Genomic DNA, 25,091 nt, shown 5'->3' on the forward strand with positions numbered 1-25,091 from the left:
GTTTCAAGATTGTTTTTGTAGTTCTTTTGTGTTTCTTCTTTTTTCCTTCCCTTCTGTGTGATCGATGACTAACTTATGTTTGGATTTTTTCTTTGTTGTGTTTTTATCTATTACAAATTTTAGGTTTGTGATTATCACGAGGCTTATATATAGCAATATAGAAAATATGGGTGTATATATACACATATATTTGTAACTTTTGTTTCTGATATCTTATTTTAATGCATTTTAAATGACCTTGAATTTTTACTTTCTCCCATTATGTTTACTGTTTTTGACATCCATATTTATATCTTTCTTTTATGTGTCCCTTAGCTAATTTTATTATAGAAGATCTTATTACATTTGTCTTTTAATCTTTCTACTAGTTCTATAAAACATTTATACTACCTTTATTGCATACTTGCTTTTTTCCATTAGACTGTTATCTTTTATAGCTTTTCAATTTCTAAATTGTGGCCTTTTCTTTTCCACTTAGTGATGTCTATTTAACATTTATTGTAGAGCTGGTCTCATGGAGCTAAACCTTTTCAATTTTGCTTGCCTGTGAAATTTTTTATCTCTTTATCACATCTGAATAAAAGCCTTTCCATATGGATTATTCTTGGCTATAGGTTTTTTGCTTTCATCATTTTCAATATAAAGTATTACTCTCTTTTTGCCTACAGAGCTTCTGCTGAAAAGTCAGCTGATAGTATAATGAGAGCTCACTTGTTCATAACCTGTTGGTTTCCACTTGCTTATATTGTTCTATCTTTATCTTTAATTTTTGCCACTTTTTTTTCAGTTCATTTTTATTTGCATATCTGAGCTAGGTTTTAATCCATTAAGTATATGGTGTATATGTAATTTTGGAACAATTTTTTTTTAATTTTAATGTTTTTTATTTTTTATTTTTTTTACTTTACAATATTGTATACTTACATTACACTTTGTCTTGACCTGGTCCCCTTGAAACTTTCTGTTTTGTATTCTCTGTGCTTCCTATACCTGAATGTCTGTTTCCTTTCCCAGGTTGGGGAAAGTTTTACCTAATACGTCTTCAATATGTTCTCATCCCCTTTCTCTCTTTTTTCTCTTTTTGGGACTCCTTCAATATTTCACGGACTTCCCTGGTGGCTCAGACAGTAAAGCGTCTGTCTACAGTGCGGGAGACCTGGGTTCGAGCCCTGGGTTGGGAAGATCCCCTGGAGAAGGAAATGGCAATCCACTCTGGTACTATTGCATGGAAAATCCCGTGGACAGAGGAGCCTGGTAGGCTACAGTCTATGGGGTCGCGAAGAGTCGGACACGACTGAGCGACTTCACTTCACTTCACTTCACTTCAATATTTCGCAATGGTAAAGAAGCTGCCTGCCAATGCAGGAGATGCAAGAGATATAGGTTTGATCTCTGTGTCAGGAAGATCCTCTAAAGTTGAAAACAGAAAGCTGCTCTAGTATTCTTGCCTGGAAAACTCCATGGACAGAGGAGCCTGATGGACTACAGTCCATCGGGCTGCAAAGAGTCAGATACAACTGAATGACTAAGAACATGCACGCCATGTGTCAAACATATCTAATTTTTAAATAAAATAATTTCTTGTTCTGAGATCCTGTATCTTCTTTGCTATCATTATTCTGACATTTTTTCCTGAGAGGTTGCCTATCACCACTTCACTTAATTGTTTTTCTGGGGCTTTATCTTGTTCTTTCATCTGGTACATATTCCTCTACTGATTCACTTTGTTGAATCTGTGATTATGGTTTTCTTTCTGCAGGTTGCAAGGTTGTAGTTCTTGCTTCTGTTATCTGCCCGCTAATGTATGAGACTATCTAAGAGGATTTTTCAGGCTTTCTGAGAGGAGGGACCAGTGGTGGGTAGAGCTGGGTATTGTCCCTCTGGTGGTCAGTCTTGCACTCAGTAAAACTTTAATCTGCTGATTCATGGGGCTGTGTTCCCAACCTCTTTGTTGTTTGGCCTGAGGTGACCAAGCACTGGAGCCTACAAACTGTTTGATGGTGCTAGTGGCTATTTCTGGAAGGGCTGACTCCAATGAGTACTTCCCAGAACTGATCCTTCCAGTGTCTTCATCGCTGGATTGAGCCACAGCCACCCCAAACTCTGCAGAAGACCTTTCAATATTACCAAGTAGATCTTGCCTAGTCTCTTATGGGTTTACTATTTTTCTGTCTCTGGGTCCTAGTGTGCACAAGACTTTGTGTGTGCCCTCCAAGAATGGAGCTTCTGTTTTCTCCAGTGTTGTGGAAGTCCTGCAATCAGACCCCAGTGGTCTTCAAAGCCAGATTCTCTGGGGACTCTTCCTCCCATTCCCTGACCTCCAGCTGGGAAGTTTGACATGGGGCCCAGAATTCTCCTGTGGAATAACTTCTATGGTATAATTATTTTTCAGTTTGTGGGTCTCTTACCTGCTGGGTATGGGATTTGATTTTATTATGACCACACCCCTTTTATTGATTCATTCTGGCTTCCTCTTTGTCTTTGGATGTGGGGTATCTTTTTTTGATAGGTTTTTTCATGATTGTTCAGCAGTTGTGAATTCCTTTCACATGAATTTCATTTCATCACTGCACAGATTCTCTAGTTGTGATACACAAACTTAGTTGCTGTGCAGTGTGTGGGATCTAAGTTCCTCGACCAGGGATGAAACCCATGTTCCCTGCATTGCAAGGTGGATTCTTAACCACTGGACCACCAGGGAAGTCTCTGGGATTTATTTTTTAATGCTCAAATACCTAAGATACATTGATGAACAGATAATGATTACTAGGCAGAGTTTTCCACAGACACAGACCGATACAAAAAATGCATCTATATCTATAGCTATCTACCTGTCTATCATCTATCTATCTATCCATAGAGAGACAGAGACAGAATTTTCTCACACAAAAGTAATGATTGATAAGCCTGAAATTTCTAAGTGGGCCTGACAGCTGAAAATTCAGGTAAGAATTGAAGCTGCATCTTGAGTCTAAATTCTGTAGGACAGGAGTCTGGAAATTTAGGCCAGACTTCTATGCTGCAATCTTAGAAAGAATTCTTTCTTTCTTGGGTTATATCAGTCTTTCTTAATTAAGGCATTTAGTTGATTGGATGAGGCCCACACAACATTATAAAAGGTTAAGTGAACTGAGTGAAAGTCACTCAGTCATGTCCGACTCTATGTGACCCCATGGACTGTCCGTGGAATTCTCCAGCCCAGCATACTGAAGTGGGTAGCCTTTCCCTTCTCCAGGGTACCTTCCCAACCCAGGGATCGAACCCAGGTCTCCCGCATTACAGGCAGATTCTTTACCAGCTGAGCCATAAGGGAAGCCCATAAAGGGTTATGTACTTTACTAAAAATTTACCCACTTAAATGATAATTACATCTAAAAAAAAAAAATCACAACAACATCTAGATGGTTGTTTAACCAGCCTAGACAAGTTGCAGTCCACCCTTTGCTTATGTGGCATCCATACACATCTTCTTAAACGGTACTAAATCTGCAAATAAAAAAATAACAGGGTGGAATGGGTAAAAGTGCTTAAAACGTACAAAATTCCAGTTAAAAGACAAATAGGTATGGGGATATAATAATAGCATGGTGACTATAGTTAACAATACTGTACTGTATATTTAGAAGTTGCTAAGAGAATAAATCTTAACAGTTCTTATGAGAAAACAATGTGTACTTATGAGTGATGATGGATGTTAACTATATATACATCTAATACAATGTTATATCTCAATTTAAATAAATAAGAAAGTGTCAAAGACTGACTGGACTAGAAAAACAATAGTTAACTATAAGCTAAGCTATTTAAAAGAGGCATCTAACATACAAGGACATGGAAAAGTTGAGAGGAAAAAGGATGGAAAAAGATAATTGAATCATGCAAATAATAACCAAAACAAAACTGATATGGCTTTATTAACATTAGAAAAAATAAAGCTTAGTAAAGAGGATATATAAGAGGATAACAAGGAGAGGTGCCGATTCTAAGCTTTGTGTGAAGTTAATAACATCTTTCAAAATATATAACTAAATATGGTATAGAAATAAAGGAAACTGACAAATTTACCACCACAGTAGGATATTTTCAATACATTTTTTTCTCGATAATTATCACATTTAAAGGGAAAAAAATGAAGATAGACTATTTAAACCACATGATTAACTGGTTATATCTAATTGGTATATACACAATGGAACCAAAGTTACATTATTTTTTAGCTTACTATGATATAGTTTCAAAACTTTTCCACTTACTGTATCATGAAACAAATTTTGACAAATTTCAGAGAACTAGTATTATACAGACATCCTTCTCCAACAATAATTAGAAAGTATTAACAAAAGAAAAAAGAAAAAAACTGATAGTAGAAATTGAGAATGTGCTTTTAAATAACTTATGGTCCAAAATAAATTGTAATAAAAACAGAAAATATTAAAAACTGAACAGTTGTCGAACTGTGTTTTCAGATATGTAGAATAAAGCTTAAACAGTACTTTAAAATTTATGATCTTAAATGTTTACTTTATAGAAGAAAGGATGAAATATAATTTGTGAATGACACAAATTCAGAAATTTGTTTTTAAAAAAAGAAAAGAGAACATAATTCTACCTTTTCTTATCTTTTTCTAAAATTTTATTTATTTACTTTTGGCTGTGCTGGGTCTTTGTTGCTGCATGGGCTTTTCTTTAGCTGTGCTGAGCAGAGCTACTCTCTAGATGTGGTATGCAGGTTTCTCATTGCAGACTTCTCTTGTTGAGGAGCACAGGCTCTAGGGCGTGGGCTTTAGGAGTTGTAGCATGTGAGCTCAGGAGTTGTGGCTCCTGGGCTCTAGAGCACAGGATCAATAGTTGTGGCGCACAGGCTTAGTTGCTCCACACAAATTAAGCAACTCCACAGCATGTGGGATCTTCCTAGACTGGGGGTTGAGCCCATGTCTCCTGCATTGGCAGGTGGATTCTTTACCACTGAGGCACCAGGGAAGCCCCTCTGCTTATCTTTTGTATACCCAAATGTATACTAATCTTCTCCCCAAAAAAGAATGCAAAATCCTTAGATGAGATTCACTCTCCTGTTTGATATTCTATAACTTAAATACTATGATATAAAGTTAAAATGTATATGTATATATGTGTGTGTATGTATGTATGTATAAGGAAAGTCAATACATTTTATGTTTCATGATAAGAAAATGAGAGAAAAAATTTAAAGACATTGGCTTAATATAAAAGTACATGTACATGTAATATGTAAAATGTATATATATTATACATTTACAGGTTTATATATATATATATGTGGGGGACTATATATATGATATAATTCATAAACACAAACACATGCATAGCAACATAAAAGAAATACTCATAACAATTACAATCCTCATTTCTGTAATTGGTCACATGGTTGTAGCTGGATAATTATCATCTTTCATTACACATTGCATATTTCCTGTGCCGTCAGCAAGTACCTCAGATAGTTGTGGGTTTTTTACCTTGTGGGGTGATCCAAGCCATTCCTGAAGTGTCAGGGACATTAGTAGTCCTACCTGAATTAGGTTGTTGTAATTTTCCATTGACCTCAGTCATACGACATGGTAGCATTAAGAGAACCTTAAGGGATACCCTCGATTCCAGACATATTCTTCCTTATCACTGTTGTAGACGACCAGTCCAATTTATTTCCCTTTGGTTGTTCATATCAATTACCCCAACTAGGATAGTAATTTCCTTTTGTCTGTTGATCAGGTGGTATGAGCCCAAAATGGCTAGGTGGCAGTCTTAACTTCTGGTTCCTTATTGTTTCTCTTGGTCTATATACTTCTTTTGGAAGTAAGATCTCTAGGCAAGCAGAGCATAAGTTTCTGAGGACTAAAAGCAAAAATTTGGCTAATGTGTCACTAGAAGTAATAGTGGGTGGTGCCCTCCCGTGTTCACCCTTTGATTGCTGGACCTGTGAAACAGCACCACATAGTGGCCACTGATTGAGAGCCTACACAGCCAAGGACAACCTGGCCTCGACTAAGCAACATATTGCCAAAGAACTGGTGCTATAATTGAGTCTTCAAAATATCATTCCCCTGTATCAAGCCCTCTGCTTAAGGAGAACATGGTAAGATCAATGATTTTCGTAATCATGGGCTCATTTCCATGCTTCTTTCTCTGTGTAGTAAGTTCATTGATCAGAAGCAATGCTCTTATAGAAAAGTCACAGAACAGTGGGTAAGGCATTCCACTGCTGGTACTACTACTGGTGCATTTGGCAGAAGCATTGCATTCAAGGATTGAAAACCTCACCCAGAAAAAGTGCCTATTTCATTAAAAACAAAAATAATGCCCTTCCTTAATGGGAGTGATACAAAACACCTTGATGTTGGGAAAGACTGAAGGCAAAAAGAGAATGGTGTGAAAGAGGATGAGATGGTCAGATAACATCATTGAATCAACTGAACATGAATTTGAGCAAACTCAAATAGTGAGAGTTTATAAATAGCAGAAGATAGTGAATAGAAAAGGAGCCTGGCATGCTGTAGTCCATGGGGTCAAGAGTCCACCAGGACTTAGCTACTGAATAACAACAGCCAGGTACCTGTCTGATCACCACAGGAATAGTGTTACATCAGGGATTCAGAGTTGGACTCTCCTGCTGACACTTGGCCCGTCAGCAGTGACCATAACAAGGTAGTCCTTGGTGAGTGTAAGTTCATGTTGCTGAGCCCAAACATAAAGCTTATCCCTGCCACTATGATCAGTTTGTTTATAAGCCCACTGAGCAATGATAGGTCTGGGGAAACAGGCTGACAGGTATTTACAGGCTGACAAGTTATCCCATCCATTTGATTATTAATATCTTTCTCTGCTAAGGTCACACTTTGGTGAGCATTCTCATAGGACACAAATATCTTCATATTTTTAACATGTTAAGAGAGATCTAACCACATATCTTTTTCCCAGACCTCTTTACCAATTTTCCAATCATGTTCCTTCCAAATATCTGACCATTCACTAAGCCTCTGGCCCTAGCAAATGAATCTGTACACAGTTGCACATCTGGCCATTTTTTCTGCCAAGAAAAGTGAATTACCAGGTGCACTTCTTAAAGTTCTGCCCAGGGAGGAGAATTTCCCTTCAGCACTGTTCTTCAGGGATGTTCCAGAAAGGAACAGTAGAGCAAGAGCTTTTCATTTTAGGTGTAATACCTGTGTAAGTACAAAACTGTCTATAAACCAGATGAGTCTTTCTTCCTGTCAGCTGATTGTGGAAAACTCGTCATGGAGCAATAGGTACAGGTTGGGAGAAAGAAAGTGCAGGAACGGGAACCAGGGGCATTTGGGCCACTTCTTCATGTAACTTATTTGTGCCTTCAGGGCCTGCTTGGCCCAAAGTTATATATACCACTTCCAGTGGTATATATGATGGAATGTTATTGTGTGTGCCCAGTTCTATGGCTTGGTCAAATGACACAGTTGATGATGCGCAAGGCAACTTGGTGACCATGATTAAACCTTTAGTCTCAGAGCTATTTCTCAAAAGGATAGTAATGATCTTTGGAGGATGGATCCAAAATTTTAAGGGCTTTCCCTGTGATTTACCTTCCAAAGCTCCAGACAATTTCCTTATGTGCCACTGACACTTCAAGCACCACTGGACCTGCTGAATCATAAGGTCCAAGTGGCAGGGCACTTGGAGAGCAGCCTGGACCTGATGCAGAACTGTCACTTGTCTTGGGCCCCACTAAAAACTAGCAACTTTTCAGGTCACTCCATAAACAGACAAGAGCTGCAAATCCAAATAAAGAGTATGTTATTAGCAAAATCCACAAATACTGTGTCTTCAAAATTCCACAGGCATTGGATCTCTTTTTTGTCTACAGTAGTAGCCAGATGCAACAATTTATTATTTACCTCAGAAATAATATCTCAACATCCCCCATACCACTAGATGCCTGGATATTTCACTAACATAGAAAATCACTGAATTTTAGTAAAACTTATATCCTACTCTTGAGACATAAAGGTCTTACTGATAAGTCTTCAAATCCCAAAGATTACCAATAAGCCATCAGAAACTAGGAGAGAGGCATAAAACAGGTTTTCTGGGAAAAGAGAAAACCCCTGGCTTACAATTTGATCTTGAACTTTGCAGCCTCCAGAATTGTGAAAAAATAAAATTTTGTTATTGAAGCTACCTAGACAGTGACACATTGGCAACCCTAGCAAACCAACATGTCTGAGTACTCAAGTAAATGTAAAGCAGCTTTATTTATAATGTCAAAACTGTAAATGCCTCACATACCCATCAGCAAATAATTAGATTAAAAATTATGAGTTATTCATTCAGTAGTATACTTATAAAAATGTCAACTACTAATACAAGGTGAAACATTCATTATGCTGAATGAAAGACAGCTTATACATTAAAAACAATACTGAATCTCCACAAGAAATGGGGTATGATTTACAACCAGGTCACATCTATGCTTTTAGATTTCTATATTTCTTTTACTATACAGTAATATTCATTAACCTATTGACTGCCCCTTTTCCTATAATTCCAGATTATTAAGTATATTAAAATGAGTCATTATCTTGAATATAGTATTTATTACATGTGAAAAACAACTACAAAAGCATACAGAGAAAAAATAATTTTGTCATTTCATAAAGTTGACTGATTTCTACAAGGTAAAACAATTTTGTCATTTCCCAAAGTTGACTAATTTCTACAAGAAAAAACAAGTTTGTCATTTCTGAAAGTTGACTGATTTCTACAATAAAAAATTAGTTTTGTCACCTCCTAAAGTTGACTGATTTATACAATATTTCTACATATTTCTGACAAGGTCACTTTTCCAGAATTATAAGATTTCTGTTAAGTTCTCCTTCCACACATTCAAATCACTTCAAAGGAACACAAGAATTTACCAAGAATAGAGAGTCAAAATTTGTGTAAAACCAATAAGTTACACAACTAGAACCCAGCAAATGCTCAATAAATGGTAATTATCTGTATCTTCTGTTATATGAGATCATTCCTAATAAATAAGGTAAGTTATATTTTGACATGACCTATTACATTCTGTTAATTTGTCCATTTTCTCTGTCTACCCACTTTCTTCCAGGTAGAGAGTGCTATAGAGGAGGCAGTAAAGGAGCTCCAGTGTAGAAAAGTGTCTCGGTTTACATTTTGTTAGAGATTAATGTGCATAGAAAAATAACAGACATTATTTTAGATTAAGTCTAGTATTAAACTAATAACTAGAAACCAGATTCCTTCCTACAGCATATGTCATTTTAATGAAAAAATATGAAAAACAAAACAGAAAGTTATCTGACATCTATCTATTGATTTATCCTTGCCAGTAATCTAAAAGGTCAGTATATTGTAGCTATATAAAAAGTAATTATTGATGTTTTGTCCATTATGTCCTTTATGTCCTCAATGGGAAGTTGGCAAGTTGTTTAGACTCTCCTTGAGAATGAAAGTAAAAATAAATGGGTTGTTTACCAATTTGCCTGAATTTTGAAACCAGACACTATTCTTCCTTCTTCATTAAAAATAACTAGTATTTAAATTAACTAGTATATTGTGAATAAAACTGTAAATACAAGTATGCTTTCAGTTTTTAGTTAACTTTGAACAAATTTATCTGATTTACTATCAGAAAGAAAGACACTGGGCCACTAAACCTCATTCCTTTTTTAAAATTGCACTCTCAGCTTTTCCTCTTAGAAAGGCCAATATCAAAACCTGTTAATTCTTAAACTGCTACCACAAATTTACATGCAAGAATCTCCAGTATGCGGAAAAGGCAAAATTGAAGTAAATATTCAGTTAGCAAAGGTTCTGGTCACTAGTCTTATTATGTTAAGAATTTATTGAGTAGATTACACCTCAAAAATGAAATAGATAATTAGGACTGTGAATGCTGGCCTTTGAAATTTGGAATGTAGAATTGGAGTTGGATATTCTAAGTCACATATGTATAGATGTTTATTGTTCTAGGGAGGATCCCCCCTACAATTTCCACATCCTCAAACTTTACAAACAAAAAGAGGTCAAATACTCTATATCATTATATCAATTTATGTGGCTTTACCCAAACCACATTGACGAGATGTTTCAGTTTCTTAATGTGGTACAGTGAAAGAATATCATTTATAAAGTCTGGCCAGGAATAAAAGTTTCATGTACTGCTGAAAGAGAAAGACTCCCCTGGAGGTCACCATTTGCTCATCTTTATTACTGGAAGATGATGAGGCAGGAGTATTCTAGTGAGGAAGCACAATTTCATAATCATTCTCAGCTGCACAGGAAGATGTAATACTGCAAGGTCTCCTGAGAAGGGCATATTCTGTTTCTGGCCTTTCTCTTAATGGTCTCACTCTCTTTGCGATGTTCTCATAACCATCATCGTTGGAGTTCAGGGAGGGTCTCCGATAGGGCCTATGATTAATGACAGTGTAACATACTTCTTCACAACCACTGACATTCTCACATCCCTGCAAGTACAAAGAAAAAAGAAATCAAGGATCTAGAATCAATCATCAGACTTGAACTCCTTTTTTCTTGTCTAATGATGATCTTGCACCTCAGGTATTCAAGGCCCTTTCTCCAAGCCCTGATGTCTTAAAGACTTCATTTTAGCAACATATCCTTTGCTTCAAACTGCCACCAATTCTGTTTTCATTTCACTACAAATAATAAAAGAGAATAACAAGACACTGTTATCTCCCTGAACATCTAGAGAAAAGTAGTTGTATACTTTATGTCACACATACTGAGGTATAATATATGCAACAATCAGAATCACAGATCTATAAGTAATTAATCAAATTGCATAACAATTCTTCATAGGATAAAATTTAATTAATGTAATTGAGAATCTAAATACATTTTCAATTGTATGGACCATGAAAGAAAAATTAAAATACTACTAATTAAATCAATAAAATGTTTGTGATATAATATTAAAAAGTGTTTTTTCATCTGTTGATTGATATTTACCATGTTTATAAATATAAAAGCTAAGTCCTGGACATAAAGATTAAAAAGGGAATGTGGAAAGCTAAAAAATAATATATGTTTTATGGTGGTCAGATTGTAGTTGTGAATTTGATTTACTTTTGTTATAGTAGCTTTGAAAATTAAAATATTAGACTTTGATAGACTTGAGAAAACAATACAAACTTACTAATCACCTAAATTTGTTCAAATATTTTTATTTTTTTATTTCTTTCTATTTTTGCATTATAATTTCCAGGAATAATATTTAAACTATGAAAGTCTTTGATAAATCCATTCAGAAATTGCATGTTAAGGAAGATCTACAAGTAGGTTTATATGAAGTTGTCTGTATTTTGCATTTATCACACAAATGTAATAATGATTGTATTACCTGATTAGAAGTGGATGGAACACCTTTACCTGGAGGGTAAAAATAAAAAGAAAGCAATCTAAGAGTTTTGGGACATCACAAATTGAGGGTAAGGAGATAATGAAAGGGTAGAAAAAAATGATGAAACTTCAAAGAGGTCCACTGTCTAAACATGTCATGATTCCATGTTATTATTGAGGTTCTTAAGGAAGGACACATCTTTTGGGGCAACAACAATACTATCTTTCTGTGTAAATGATACATACCAAAGTTGGTGACTAAATGTAAATTTTGAAGCTGGATAATAAAATTTTGTCCATAAATATGCTATGACAATACAGAATGGCAAGTATAAATAAAAAATAATTATTGCTATAAAATTAAGATATAAATGTTATAAAGTTATCATAGGAAAATCATACAACTCTTAAGATGAATAGTCATTATAGAGATAGGTACTGACATAACAAAAGTAACTATATCAAATTAAATACAGATTCAATTTGATTACAGCTATAAATATTGATTTATACATTTGTTAATCTAAGATTCACTGCTAATATTTTTAATTAATATGTTAGAACTATAGGTTACTATATTTAGACTACTAAATATAGTAAAGTCTCAATTTGTAAAAGGGACATTGAATGATTCTTAAATCTACAACCTAATAGGCTTGAAAGTGATTGTGAGCAAAATCATAGAATATGTTAAATAGATTCTATATAACAACAGTATGCTAGTAACTTTTAACACCTCATTGTTCTTCACAGAAAAGTCACATTCAATGCACTGATTTCAAATATGAAATATTATATTTATCCGTATAATAATATATCTTTATAAATATCACAGTATGTAACAAATCAATTAACCAAATATGTTTTTAAATTAGTATTGTTTTATAATCAGAAGCTGAGGGAATTATGTAGCTTGAGCACAATTCAGTGGTAGCATTAGTGAAAATTTGGAGAACCAAGCACAAGTATGAAAGACATGAAAAACATCATACACCAGTGGGTGAAGTGGTTACAGCTTTTGGTGCTGAAAATGTTAACATATTTAAGAACAAGCATATTTATTCTAAGGTTAAAGATGTGAAACATGCCCATCATTGTGCTAAAGTTCAGCTAAATGCATATCCAGAGTAGACTTCTTACTTGAAGTTAGAACATTGAAAAATATATATATGAGGCTTAGAACCAGAATGGAAATATCTGAGAAAATTTCTGATGACTGCGATTAACCTGAATTCCACACTCCAAGAAAGATCATTGTGTCACATGAGGTGTTCCCGCTGGTCTTAGAGAGTGGGACTCCTCTTTCCTTTTGAAAACCCTGAAATTTATCTTGCAAAGGAAGACCAGCCAGTATCTCTTACCAAGAATACATTCTTATTCATACTGAAGATAAAAATCAGATCCAAGCATACCCTTGACATAAAGCAGATTATAAAAGAAAGAGAGATAAGACGAGGAGACCACATTCTCCCCCACAAATTCATCAAAAGAACATTTGAACACTGAGCAAATTCCACAAAACAACTTCTGAACACTGGCAGAGGACACCAGACACCCAGAAAGGCAGCTCATTGTCTTCAAAAGGAGGTAGGACAAAATATAAAAGATAAAAAGAGAGACAAAAGAGTTAGGAGGGAGTCGTAAAAGAGGAGAAGTTCCAAACACCAGGAAACCCTCTCACCAGCGGGTCTGTGGGGAATCTTGGAATCTCAGAGGGCAACATAACCAGGTGGAAAAATAAATAAATAAAACGCACAGATTATGCGCCTAATGGCAACTCCCAGCGGAAAAGTAGCCCAGATGCTTGCGTTCACCACCAGCATGTGGGGGCTGAACAGGGAGGCACATGCTGCATTGTTTAGGGTAAAGACCAGACTTGAATGCCCTGAGGGCAATATGAGGGAGCTAATGAGAGATACCAACTCAAACTGAGGGATACCCAGAGAGAGAGAGAGAGAGAGAGAGAGAGAGAGAAAACTTTCCCGCCTTAGGCACTGCCGGCCTGCTCACAGAACAAAGGACTGACTGAATACCAGAGGAGAGCTAGCCAGCAGTGGACCAGCCCATCCCCCGCTGGAGGCAGAGAAGCAGGCGGGCAACAGCCAGAGCCAGAAAGGGGCAATCTTGGCCCCAGAGATGGCATCCTCTATCAAGCTGCAAGCATGCTCCCAGTTGCTAACCAAGTTTTCCTGGGATCCTGGATGGTTGACATCCATCAGGATTGCAGCCAGAGATCAGCTCCCCAGAAGAGACACAGGGCACACCTGAGATGGCACTCCCACTACACACCCAGGAAACTGAGTGGCTGGGACGGGGGAGGCGATAAGACGCACCACACCTGGGGAGTGTGTGCTCGCCAAGCACCTGGTCATTTGAGCTGTTCAGACCTGGGAAGGGCACAAATCACAGGCCCAACCGAGTCTGCACCTTTGTGGAGTACCCGAGAAACTGAACCTGAGCAGCTTAGACCTGGGAAGTGCACTCAACCCAGGGCCTGCTTTAGACAGTTCCCCTGCAGAGCAACCTGGAGCCTGAGCAGTGTAGACTGTGAAAGCACACACGCTGTGCGCGGGGGCAAACCCAGTGTGGCCAAAACACTGCAAGCACTCCCCACACACACCAGTGATATTCATTTGCAGTGTTACTCTCTCCCCACACCACGACTGAACAAACGAGCCTAAATAAGTGACCACCTTCTTCCCGTTGTGTCAGGGTGGAAATTAGACACTGAAGAGACTTGCAAACAGAAGAAGCCAAAATAAACAGAGGGAACAACTTTGGAAGTGACAGGTGCAACAGATTAAAACCCTGTAGTTAGCACCGATTACATTGGAAGGGGCCTATAGATCTTGAGAAGTATAAGCTGGAACAAGGAACTATTTGAAACTGAGCTGACCCCACACTGCCCTCAACAGCTCCAGAGAAATTCCAACTTACAATTTTACTATTTAAAAATTTTTTTTATTTTCTTTTTAAGTCCTCTTACTCCTTTAATTTTCATTTTTATAATCTACTATTGCAAAAACAAAAAACCCTATTTTTAAAGCAAACTTCATATATTTTTTAATAATTTTTGTGATTTTGTTTTGCTTCTTTAATATTGTATTTTTGAGAGTCTAACGTCTACTCTAGATTTTTAATCTTTGCTTTTTGGTATTTGTTATCAATTTTGTACCTTTAAGAATCCAATCTTTAGTACCCATTTTTACTTAGGAGTGTGATTACTGTCTTGATTGCCCTCTCCCCTTTTTGACTCTCCTTTTTCTCCCCTAGGTCACCTCTGTCTCCTCCCTCCCCCTTCACTTCTCTTCCCAACTCTATGAATCTCTTTGGGTATTCTAGGCTGTGGAGAACACTTAGGGATCTGATTACTGGTTAGATCTGTCTCTCTCCTTTTGACCCCCCTCTTCTTCTCAGGGTCACCTCTATCTCTTTCCTCTCTCTTTTCTTCTCTTTGTAACTCCATGAACCTCTCTGGGTGTTTCAGGCTGTGGAGAGCACATAGGGATTTCATTACTGGCTAGATTGCTCTCTCCCCTTTTGATTCCCCCTCTTCTCCTCGTGGTCACCTTTATCTCCTTCCTCCCTCTTCTCTTCTCCATGTAACTCAGCTAACGTTTCTGGGTGTCCCTCATTGTGGAGAATCTTTTCTCCATTAACCTAGATGTTTTATCATTTGTGCCATATGGATGGAGAAGTCCTAAGGCTACTGTAAGAATAAGAGTGAAAACCAGAGGCAGGAGGCTTAAATCCAAAACCTGAGAACAACAGAGAACCCCTGACTCAAGGGAACATTAATAAATAAAGAGGTCATCCAAAAGCCTCCATATCCACACTGAAACCAAGCTCCACCCAAGAACCAACAAGTTCCAGAACAAGACATACCACACAAATTCTCCAGGAACACAGGAATATAGCCCTGAGCTTTAATATACAGGCTGCCCAAAGTCACACCAAACCCACTGACATCTCAAAACTCATTACTGAACACTTCATTGCACTCCAGAGAGTATAAATCCAGCTCCACCCATCAGAACACTGACACAAGCTTCCCTAACCAGGAAACCATAACAAGCCACTCATCCAACCCAACCCACAGGGAGGAACCTCTATATTAAGAGGAACCACAAACTGCCAAAATACAGAAAGGCCACCCCAAACACAGCAATCTAAACAAGATGAAAAGGCAGAAAAATACTCAGCAGATAAAGGAACATGATAAATGCCCACCAAACCAAACAAAAGAGGAGGAGATAGGGAGTCTACCTGAAAAAGAATTCAGAATAATGATACTAAAAATGATCCAAAATCTTAAAAATAAAATGGAGTTACAGATAAATAGCCTGGAGACAAGGATTGAGAAGATGCAAAAAATGTTTAACAAGGACCTAGAAGAAATGAAAAAGAGTCCATCAATAATGAATAATGCAATAAATGAAATCAAAAACACTCTGGAGGGAACCAACAGTAGAATAACAGAGGCAGAAGTTAGGGTAAGTGAGGTTGAAGATAGAATGGTGGAAATAAATGAAGCAGAGAGGAAAAAAGAAAAAAGAATTAAAAGAAATGAGACAACCTCAGAGACCTCTGGGACAATGTCAAACGCCCCAACATTCTAAAAATAGGAGTCCCAGAAGAAGAAGACAAAAAGAAAGGCCATGAGAAAATACTTAAGGGGATGATAGTTGAAAATTCCCCTAAAATGGGGAAGGAAATAGTCACCCCAAACCAAGAAACCCAGAGAGTCCCAAACAGGATAAACCCAAGGTGAAACACCCCAAGACACATATTAATCAAATTTAAAAAGATCAAACACAAAGAACAAATATTAAAAGCAGCAAGGGAAAAACAACAAATAACACACAAGGGGATTCCCATAAGGATACCAGCTGATCTTTCAACAGAAACTCTTCAAGCCAGAAGGAAATGATAGGACATACTTAAAGTGATGAAAAAGAAAAACGTACAACCCAGATTACTATACCCAGCAAGGATCTCATTCAGATCTGAAGGAGAAAGCAAAAGCTTTACAGACAAGCAAAAGCTGAGAGAATTCAGCACCACCAAATCAGCTCTGTTAGGTCCATATCATTTCTGTCCTTTATCGAGCCCATATTTGCATGAAATGTTCCCTTGGTATCTCTAATTTTCTTGAAGACATCTCTAGTCTTTCCCATTCTGTTGTTTTCCTCTATTTCTTTGCATTGGTCACTGAAGAAGGCTTTCGTATCTCTTCTTTCTATTCTTTGGAACTCTGCATTCAGATGCTTATATCTTTCCTTTTCTCTTTGCTTTTCGCTTTTCTTCTTTTCACAGGTATTTGTAAGGCCTCCTCAGACAGCCATTTTGCTTTCTTGCATTTCTTTTTCCATGGGTATCATCTCGATCCCTGTCTCCTGTACAATGTCACAAACCTCCGTCAATAGTTCATCAGGCACTCTATCTATCAGATCTAGTCCCTTAAATCTATTTCTCACTTCCACTGTATAATCACAAGGGATTTGATTTAGGTCATACCTCAATGGTCTAGTGTTTTTCCCTACTTTCTTCAATTCAAGTCTGAATTTGGCAATAAGCAGTTCATGATCTGAGCCACAGTCAGCTCCCAGTCTTGTTTTTGTTGACTGTATAGAGCTTCCCCTTTGGCTGCAAAGAATATAATCAATCTGATTTCAGTGTTGACCATCTGGTGATTTCCATGTGTAGAGTCTTCTCTTGTGTTGTTGGAAGAGGGTGTTTGCTATGACCAAACTATGACCAAATGCTATGCCAAGTGCATTTTCTTGGCAAAACTCTATTAGTCTTTGCCCTGCTTCATTCTCATATTCCAAGTCCAAATTTGCCTGTTACCAGGTGTTTCTTGACTTCCTACTTTTGCATTCCAGTCCCCTATAAAGAAAAGGACATCTTTTTTGGGTGTTAGTACTAAAAGGTCTTGTAGGTCTTCTTAGAACCGTTCAACTTCAGCTTCTTCAGCATTACTGGTTGGGGCATAGACTTGGAGGACAGAAATAGTATGAACCTAACAGAAGCAGTAGGTTTTAAGAAGACATGGCAGGGATACACGGAAGAACTGTACAAAAAATATCTTCACAACCCAGATAATCACGATGCTGTGATCACTCACCTAGAGCCAGACATCCTGGAATGTGAAGTCAAGTGGGCCTTGAAAGCATCACTACGAACAAAGCTAGTGGAGGTGATGGAATTCCAGTTGAGCTATTTCAAATCTGAAAGATGATGCTGTGAAAGTGATGCACTCAATATGCTAGCAAATTTGGAAAACTCAGCAGTGGCCACAGGACTGGAAAAGATCAGTTTTCATTCCAATCCCAAAGAAAGGCAATGCCAAAGAATGCTCAAACTACCACACAATTGCACTCATCTCACATGCTAGTAAAGTAATGCTCAAAATTCTCCAAGCCAGGCTTCAGCAATACATGAACCATAAACTTCCAGATGTTCAAGCTGGTTTTAGAAAAAGCAGAAGAACCAGAGATCAAATTGCCAATATCCACTGGATCATGGAAAAAGCAAGAGAGTTCAGAAAAACATCTATTTCTGCGTTATTGACTATGCCAAAGCCTTTGACTGTGTGGATCACAATAAACTGTGGAAAATTCTGAAAGAGATGGGAATACCAGACCACCTGATCTGCCTCTTGAGAAACCTATATGCAGGTCAGGAAGCAACAGTTAGAACTGGACATGGAACTACAGACTGGTTCTAAATAGGAAAAGGAGTATGTCAAGGCTGTATATTGTCTTCCTGCTTATTTAACTTCTATGCAGAATACATGATGAGAAATAATGGACAGGAAGAAGCACAAGTTGGAATCAAGATCGCTGGGAGAAATATCAGAAACCTCAGATATGCAGATGACACCACCCTTATGACAGAAAATGAAGAGGAACTAAAGAGCCTCTTGATGAAATTGAAAGAGTAGAGTGAAAAAGTTGGCTTAAAGCTCAACATTCAGAAAATAAAGATCATGGCATCTGGTCCCATCACTTCATGGGAAATAGATGGGGAAACAGTGGAAACAGTGTCAGACTTTATTTTGGGGGGCTCCAAAATCACTGCAGATGGTGACTGCAGCCATGAAATTAAAAGACACTTACTCCTTGGAAGGAAAGTTATGTCCAACCTAGATACCATATTGAAAAGCAAAGACATTACTTTGCCAACAAAGGTCCGTCTAGTCAAGGCTATGGTTTTTCCAGTGGTCATGTATAGATGTGAGAGTTGGACTGTGAAGAAAGCAGAGCACCAAAGAGTTGATGCTTTTGAACTGTGGTGTTCAAGAAGACTCTTGAGAGTCCCTTGGACTGCAGGGAGATCCAACCAGTCCATTTTGAAGGAGATCAGCCCTGGGATTTCTTTGGAAGGAATGATACTAAAGCTGAAACTCCAGTACTTTGGCCACCTCATGTGAAGAGTTGACTCATTGGAAAAGACTCTGATGCTGGGAGGGATTGGGGGTAGGAGGAGAAGGGGACAATAGAGGATGAGAAGGCTGGATGGCATCACTGACTCAATGGACCTGAGTCTGAGTGAACTCCGGGAATTGGTGGTGGACAGGGAGGCCTGGCGTGCTGCATGGGGTCTCAAAGAGTCAGACACGACTGAGCGACTAAACCTGAACTGAACTGAAACCAGCTGTTCAACAAATGCTAAAGGATCTTCTCTAGACAGGAAACACAGAAAAGGTGTATAAACTCGGACCCAAAACAACAAAGTAAATGGCAATGGGAACATATTTATCAATAATTTAAAAAATGTAAATGGGTTAACTGCCCCAACCAAAAGACAAAGACTGGCTGAATGGATACAAAACAAGACCCCTATATATTCTGTCTACAAGAGACCCACCTCAAAACAAAGGACACACAGACTGAAAGTGAAAGACTGGAAAAAGATATTTCATGCAAATGGAGACCAAAAGAAAGCAGGAGTAGCAATACTCATATCAGATAAAATAGACTTTGAAATAAAGGCCATAAAAAGAGACAAAGAAGAACACTGCATAATGATCAAAGGATCATTCCAAGAAGAAAATACAATTATAAATATATATTCACCCAACATAGGAGCACCACAATATGTAAGGCAAATGCTAACATGTGTGAAAGGGGAAATTAACAATAATACAATAATAGTGGGAGACTTTAATACCGCACTCACACCTATGGATAGATCAACTAAACAGAAAATTAGCAAGGTAACACAAACTTTAAATGATACAATGGACCAATTAGACCTAATTGATATCTATAAGACATTTCACCCCAAAACAATGAATTTCACCTTTTTCTCAAGTGCACATGGAACCTTCTCCAGGATAGATCACATCCTGGGCCATAAATCTAGCCTTGGTAAATTCAAAAAAATTGAAATCATTCCAAGCATCTTTTCTGACCACAATGCAGTAAAATTAGATGTCAACTACAAGAAAAAAACTATTAAAAATTCCATCGTATGGAGGCTAAACAACATGCTTCTGAATAACCAACAAATCACAGAATAAATAAAAAAAGAAATCAAAATATGCATAGAAATAAATAAAAATGAAAACACGACAACCCAAAACCTATGGGACACTGTAAAACAGTGCTAAGGGGAAGGTTCATAGCAATACAGGCTTACCTCAAGAAACAAGAAAAAAGTCAAATAAATAACCTAACTCTACACCTAAATCAACTAGAAAAGGAAGAAATGAACAACCCCAGGGTTAGTAAAAGGAAAGAAATCTTTAAAATTAGGGCAGAAATAAATGCAAAAGAAACAAAAGAGACCATAGCAAAAATCAACAAAGCTAAAAGCTGGTTCTTTGAGAAGATAAATAAAATAGACAAACCATTAGCGAGACTCATCAAGAAACAAAGGGACAAGAACCAAATCAACAAAATTAGAAATGAAAATGAGAGATCACAACAGACAACACAGAAATACAAAGGATCATAAGAGACTACTATCAGCAAGTATATGCCAATAAAATGGACAACTCAGAAGAAATGGACAAATTCCTAGAAAAGTATAACTTTCCAAAACTGAACCAGGAATAAATAGAAAATCTTAACAGACCCATCACAAGCATGGAAATCAAAACTGTAGTTAGAAATCTTCCAGCAAACAAAAGCCCAGGACCAGATGGCTTCACAGCTGAATTCTACAAAAATTTAGAGAAGAGCTAACACCTATCCTGCTCAAACTCTTCCAGAAAATTGCAGAGGAAGATAAACGTCCAAACTCATTCTATGAGGCCACCATCACCCTAATACCAAAACCAGACAAAGATGCCACAAAAAAAGAAAACCACAGGCCAATATCACTGATGAACATAGATGCAAAACTCCTTAACAAAATCCTAGCAAACAGAATCCAACAACATATTAAAAAGATCATCCATCATGACCAAGTGGGCTTTATCCCAGGGATGCAAGGATTCTTTAATACCTGCAAATCAATCAATGTAATACACCACATTAGCAAATTGAAAGGTAAAAACCATATGATTATCTCAATAGATGCAGAGAAAGCCTTTGACAAAACTCAATACCCATTTATGATAAAAACCCTCCAGAAAGCAGGCATAGAAGGAACATAGCTCAACATAATAAAAGCTATATATGATAAACCCACAGCAAACAGCATCCTCAATGGTGAAAAATTGAAAATGTTTCCCCTAAAGTCAGGAAGAAGACAAGGGTGCCCACTCTCACCACTACTATTCAACATAGTTTTGGAAGTTTTAGCCACAGCAATCAGAGAAGAAAAAGAAATAAAAGGAATCCAGATTGGAAAAGAAGAAGTAAAACTCTCACTGTTTGCAGATGACATGATCCTCTACATAGAAAACCCTAAAGATTACTAGAAAATTACTAGAGCTAATCAATGAATATAGGAAAGCTGCAGTATATAAAATCAACACACAGAAATCCCTTGCATTCCTATACACTAACAATGAGAAAACAAAAAGAGAAATTAAGGAAACAATTCCATTCACCATTGCAACAACAAAAAAATAAAATACTTAGGAATAAATCTACGTAAAGAAACAAAAGACCGGATTCATTTTGATATTTGGCAAAACTAATACAATTATGTAAAGTTTAAAAATAAAAGAAAAGAAAAAAAAAACTATAAACACTGATGAAAGAAATCAAAGATGACACAAATAGATGGAGAAATATACCATGTTCATGGATTGGAAGAATCAATATAGTGAAAATGAGTATACTATCAAAAGTAATCTATAGATTAAACACAATCGCTATCAAGCTACCAACGGTATCTTACAGAGAACTAGAACAAATAATTTCACAATTTGTATGGAAATACAAAAAACCTCTAATAGCCAAAGCAATCTTGAGAAAGAAGAATGGAACTGGAGGAATCAACCTGCCTGACTTCAGGCTACACTACAAAGCTACAGTCATCAAGACAGTATGGTACTGGCACAAAGACAGAAACATAGATCAATGGGACAAAATAGAAAGTCCAGAGATAAATCCACACACCTATGGAGACCTTATCTTTGACAAAGGAGGCAAGAATATATAATGGAGAAAGACTATCTCTTTAACAAGTGGTGTTGGGAAAACTGGTCAACCACTTGTAAAGGAATGAAACTAGAACACTTTCTAACACCATACACAAAAATAAACTCAAAATGGATTAAAGATCTAAACATAAGACCAGAAATTATAAAACTTCTAGTGGAAAATTTGGGCAAAACACTCTGACATAAATCACAGTAGGATCCTCTATACCCACCTCCCAGAGTAATGGAAAAAAGGCAAAAATAAACAAGTGGGACCTAATTAAACTTAAAAGCTTTTGCACAATGAAGGAAACTATAAGCAAGGTGATAAAACAGCCTTCAGAATGAAAGAAAATCATAGCAAACAAAGCAACTGACAAAGAATTAATCTCAAAAATATATAGGCAATTCCTGTAGCTCAATTCCAGAAAAATTAACAACCCAATCAAAAAATGGACTGAAGAACTAAACAGATATTTCTCCAAAGAAGACATAAAGATGGCTAACAAACATATGAAAAGATGTTCAACATCACTCATTATCAGAGAAATGCAAATCAAAACCACAATGAGGTACCATCTCACGCCAGTCAGAATGGCTGCTATCAAAAAGTCTACAAATAAATGCTGGACAGCATGTGGAGAAATTAAGGAAACCCTCTTACACTGTTGGTGGGAATGCAAACTGGTAGAGCCACTATGGAGAACAGTGTGGAGATTCCTTAAAAAACTGGAAATAGAACTGCCTTATGACCCACTAATCCCACTGTGGGACATACACACCAAGGAAACCAGAAGTGAAAGAGACACGTGTACCCCAATGTTCATTGCAGCACTGTTTATAATAGCCAGGACATGAAGCAACCTAGATGTCCATCGGCAGATGAATGGATAAAAAAGATGTGGTACATATACACAATGGAATATTACTCAGCCATTAAAAAGAATGCATTTGAATCAGTTCTAATGAGGTGGATGAAACTGGAGCCTATTATACAGAGTGAAGTAAGTCAGAAAGAAAAACACCAATACAGTATATTAATGCATATATATGGAATTTAGAAAGATGGTAACGATGACCCTATATGTGAGACAGCAAAAGAGACACAAATGTATAGAACAGTCTTATGGACTCTGTGGGAGAAGGCGAGGGTGGGATGATTTGAGAGAATAGCATTGAAACATGTATATTATCATATATGAAACAGATCGCCAGTCCAGGTTCTATACATGAGACAGGGTGCTCAGGGCTGGTGCACTGGGATGATCCTGAGGGATGGGATGGGGAGGGAGTTAAGAGAGGGTTCAGGATGGAGAACACAAATAAACCCATGGCTGAATCATGTCAATGTATGGGAAAAACCACTACAATATTGCAAAGTAATTAGCCTCCAATTAAAATAAATAAATTTTTTAAAAAGAAAGAGGATATTTTCCTTTTTATTTATGCTCTTAATATGTATTCACAACCTGCCCAAATAAAACAAACAAAAGTGTGAATTCAGCAACACTCTGTTGTTATTGAATTGATTCTGTGAGTCCTAGATTATGAAAGAAAGCACACATATGATATGGAACAGAATGAATGTCTAGATACTGATGCACTTACCAGAAAGTCTGGACTCAATACTGCAATTCACAGAGTTGAGAGGCACATCTAATTATTAACTAGAGTGGCTGCCTAGGAATTAATCTCAGTAAAGGCCTGTATAAAAAGGCATTACTGCTTCAGGTTGTAATTGTCTCCTATTACTGCTGCCATGGAATTAAAAGACACTTACACCCTGGAAGAAAAGCTATAACAAACATAGAGTACTAAAAAATAGAGACATCACTTTGCTGACAAAAGTCTGTATAGTCAAAGATATGGTTTTTCCAGTAGTGCTACGGTTGTGAGAGCCGGACCATACTGAAGGCTGAGTGCCAAAGAATTGATGCTTTTGAACTGCGGTGCTTATGAAGATTTAGAGAGTCCCTTGGACAGCAAGGAGATCAAACCAGTCAATCCCAAAGAAAATAGACCCTGAATACTCATTGGAAGGACTGATACTGAAGCTTCAATACTTTGGCTACCTGATGCTGTTAGGGAAATTAAACTTCCCTTGTAGCTCAGTCAGTAGTCTGCCTCCAGTGCAGGAGAACTGGATTCCATTCCTGGGTCAGGAAGATCCCCTGGAGAAGGAAATGGCAACCCACTCCAGTTTTCTTGCCTGGAGAATCCCATGGACAAAGGAGCCTGGCAGGTTACAGTTTATGGCGTTGCAACAGTCAGACACGACTGAGAGATTAAGCAAGAGCACGCGCGCACACACACACACACACACACACACACACACACACTCATATACACACACAGTCTTACTTAGGCTTCAGAGACAAAGCAGAGCAGGCGTCTGACTTTGCTTCTAACCTGCCTGGAAACTGCCCTGACTGGGAGTGACTGGGAGTGACTGCATGCTGTGAGTGCAAGACTTTCAGTACCTTACATAAAATGGGGGAAGAGTCTTGAAATTGTTGAGCCCCTGAAGGGGACCTGGCCAACCAAGCCCCAGGCTTAACAACATTCCAAGTTTTACAAGACAAAACAAACAGAATTAGCATGAAACTAGGCTCGCAATAGATATTAAGAAGAAGTGGCAAGATACACAGAAGAACTGTACAAAATAGATCTTCATGACCCAGATAATCACGATGCTGTGATCACTCACCTAGAGCCAGACATCCTAGAATGTGAAGTCAAGTGGGCCTTAGAAAGCATCACTATGAACAAAGCTAGTGGAGGTGATGGAACTCCAGTTGAGCTATTTCAAATCCTGAAAGATGATGCTGTGAAAGTGCTGCACTCAATATGCCAGCAAATTTGGAAAACTCAGCAGTGGCCACAGGACTGGAAAAGGTCAGTTTTCATTCCAATCCCAAAGAAAGGCAATGCCAAAGAATGCTCAAACGACCGCACAATTGCACTCATCTCACACGCTAGTAAAGTAATGCTCAAAATTCTCCAAGCCAGGCTTCAGCAATACATGAACCATGAACTTCCAGATGTTCAAGCTGGTTTTAGAAAAGGCAGAGGAACCAGAGATCAAATTGCCAACATCCGCTGGATCATGGAAAAACCAAGAGAGTTCCAGAAAAATATCTATTTCTGCTTTATT

At 37.5% G+C, this 25,091-nt stretch overlaps 1 protein-coding gene across 1 annotated transcript in view; it reads right to left on the reverse strand.

The window, feature by feature from the left end:
- Positions 1–7,438: 7,438 nt before the first annotated feature.
- GCSAML (germinal center associated signaling and motility like) overlaps positions 7,439–25,091 on the reverse strand; it is a 53,356-nt gene continuing 35,703 nt past the window's right edge. The window contains exons 4-5 of the mRNA XM_027546754.1: positions 11,396–11,424; positions 7,439–10,499 (exon numbers count right to left, since the gene is read on the reverse strand). Of these exons, the coding sequence (XP_027402555.1) occupies positions 10,269–10,499; positions 11,396–11,424 (260 nt within the window). The 3' untranslated portion in view covers positions 7,439–10,268. The remainder of the gene's footprint in view (positions 10,500–11,395; positions 11,425–25,091) is intronic.

The sequence above is a fragment of the Bos indicus x Bos taurus genome, chromosome 7, assembly GCF_003369695.1.
Source record: "Bos indicus x Bos taurus breed Angus x Brahman F1 hybrid chromosome 7, Bos_hybrid_MaternalHap_v2.0, whole genome shotgun sequence".
NCBI classification, from domain to species: Eukaryota; Metazoa; Chordata; class Mammalia; order Artiodactyla; family Bovidae; genus Bos; species Bos indicus x Bos taurus.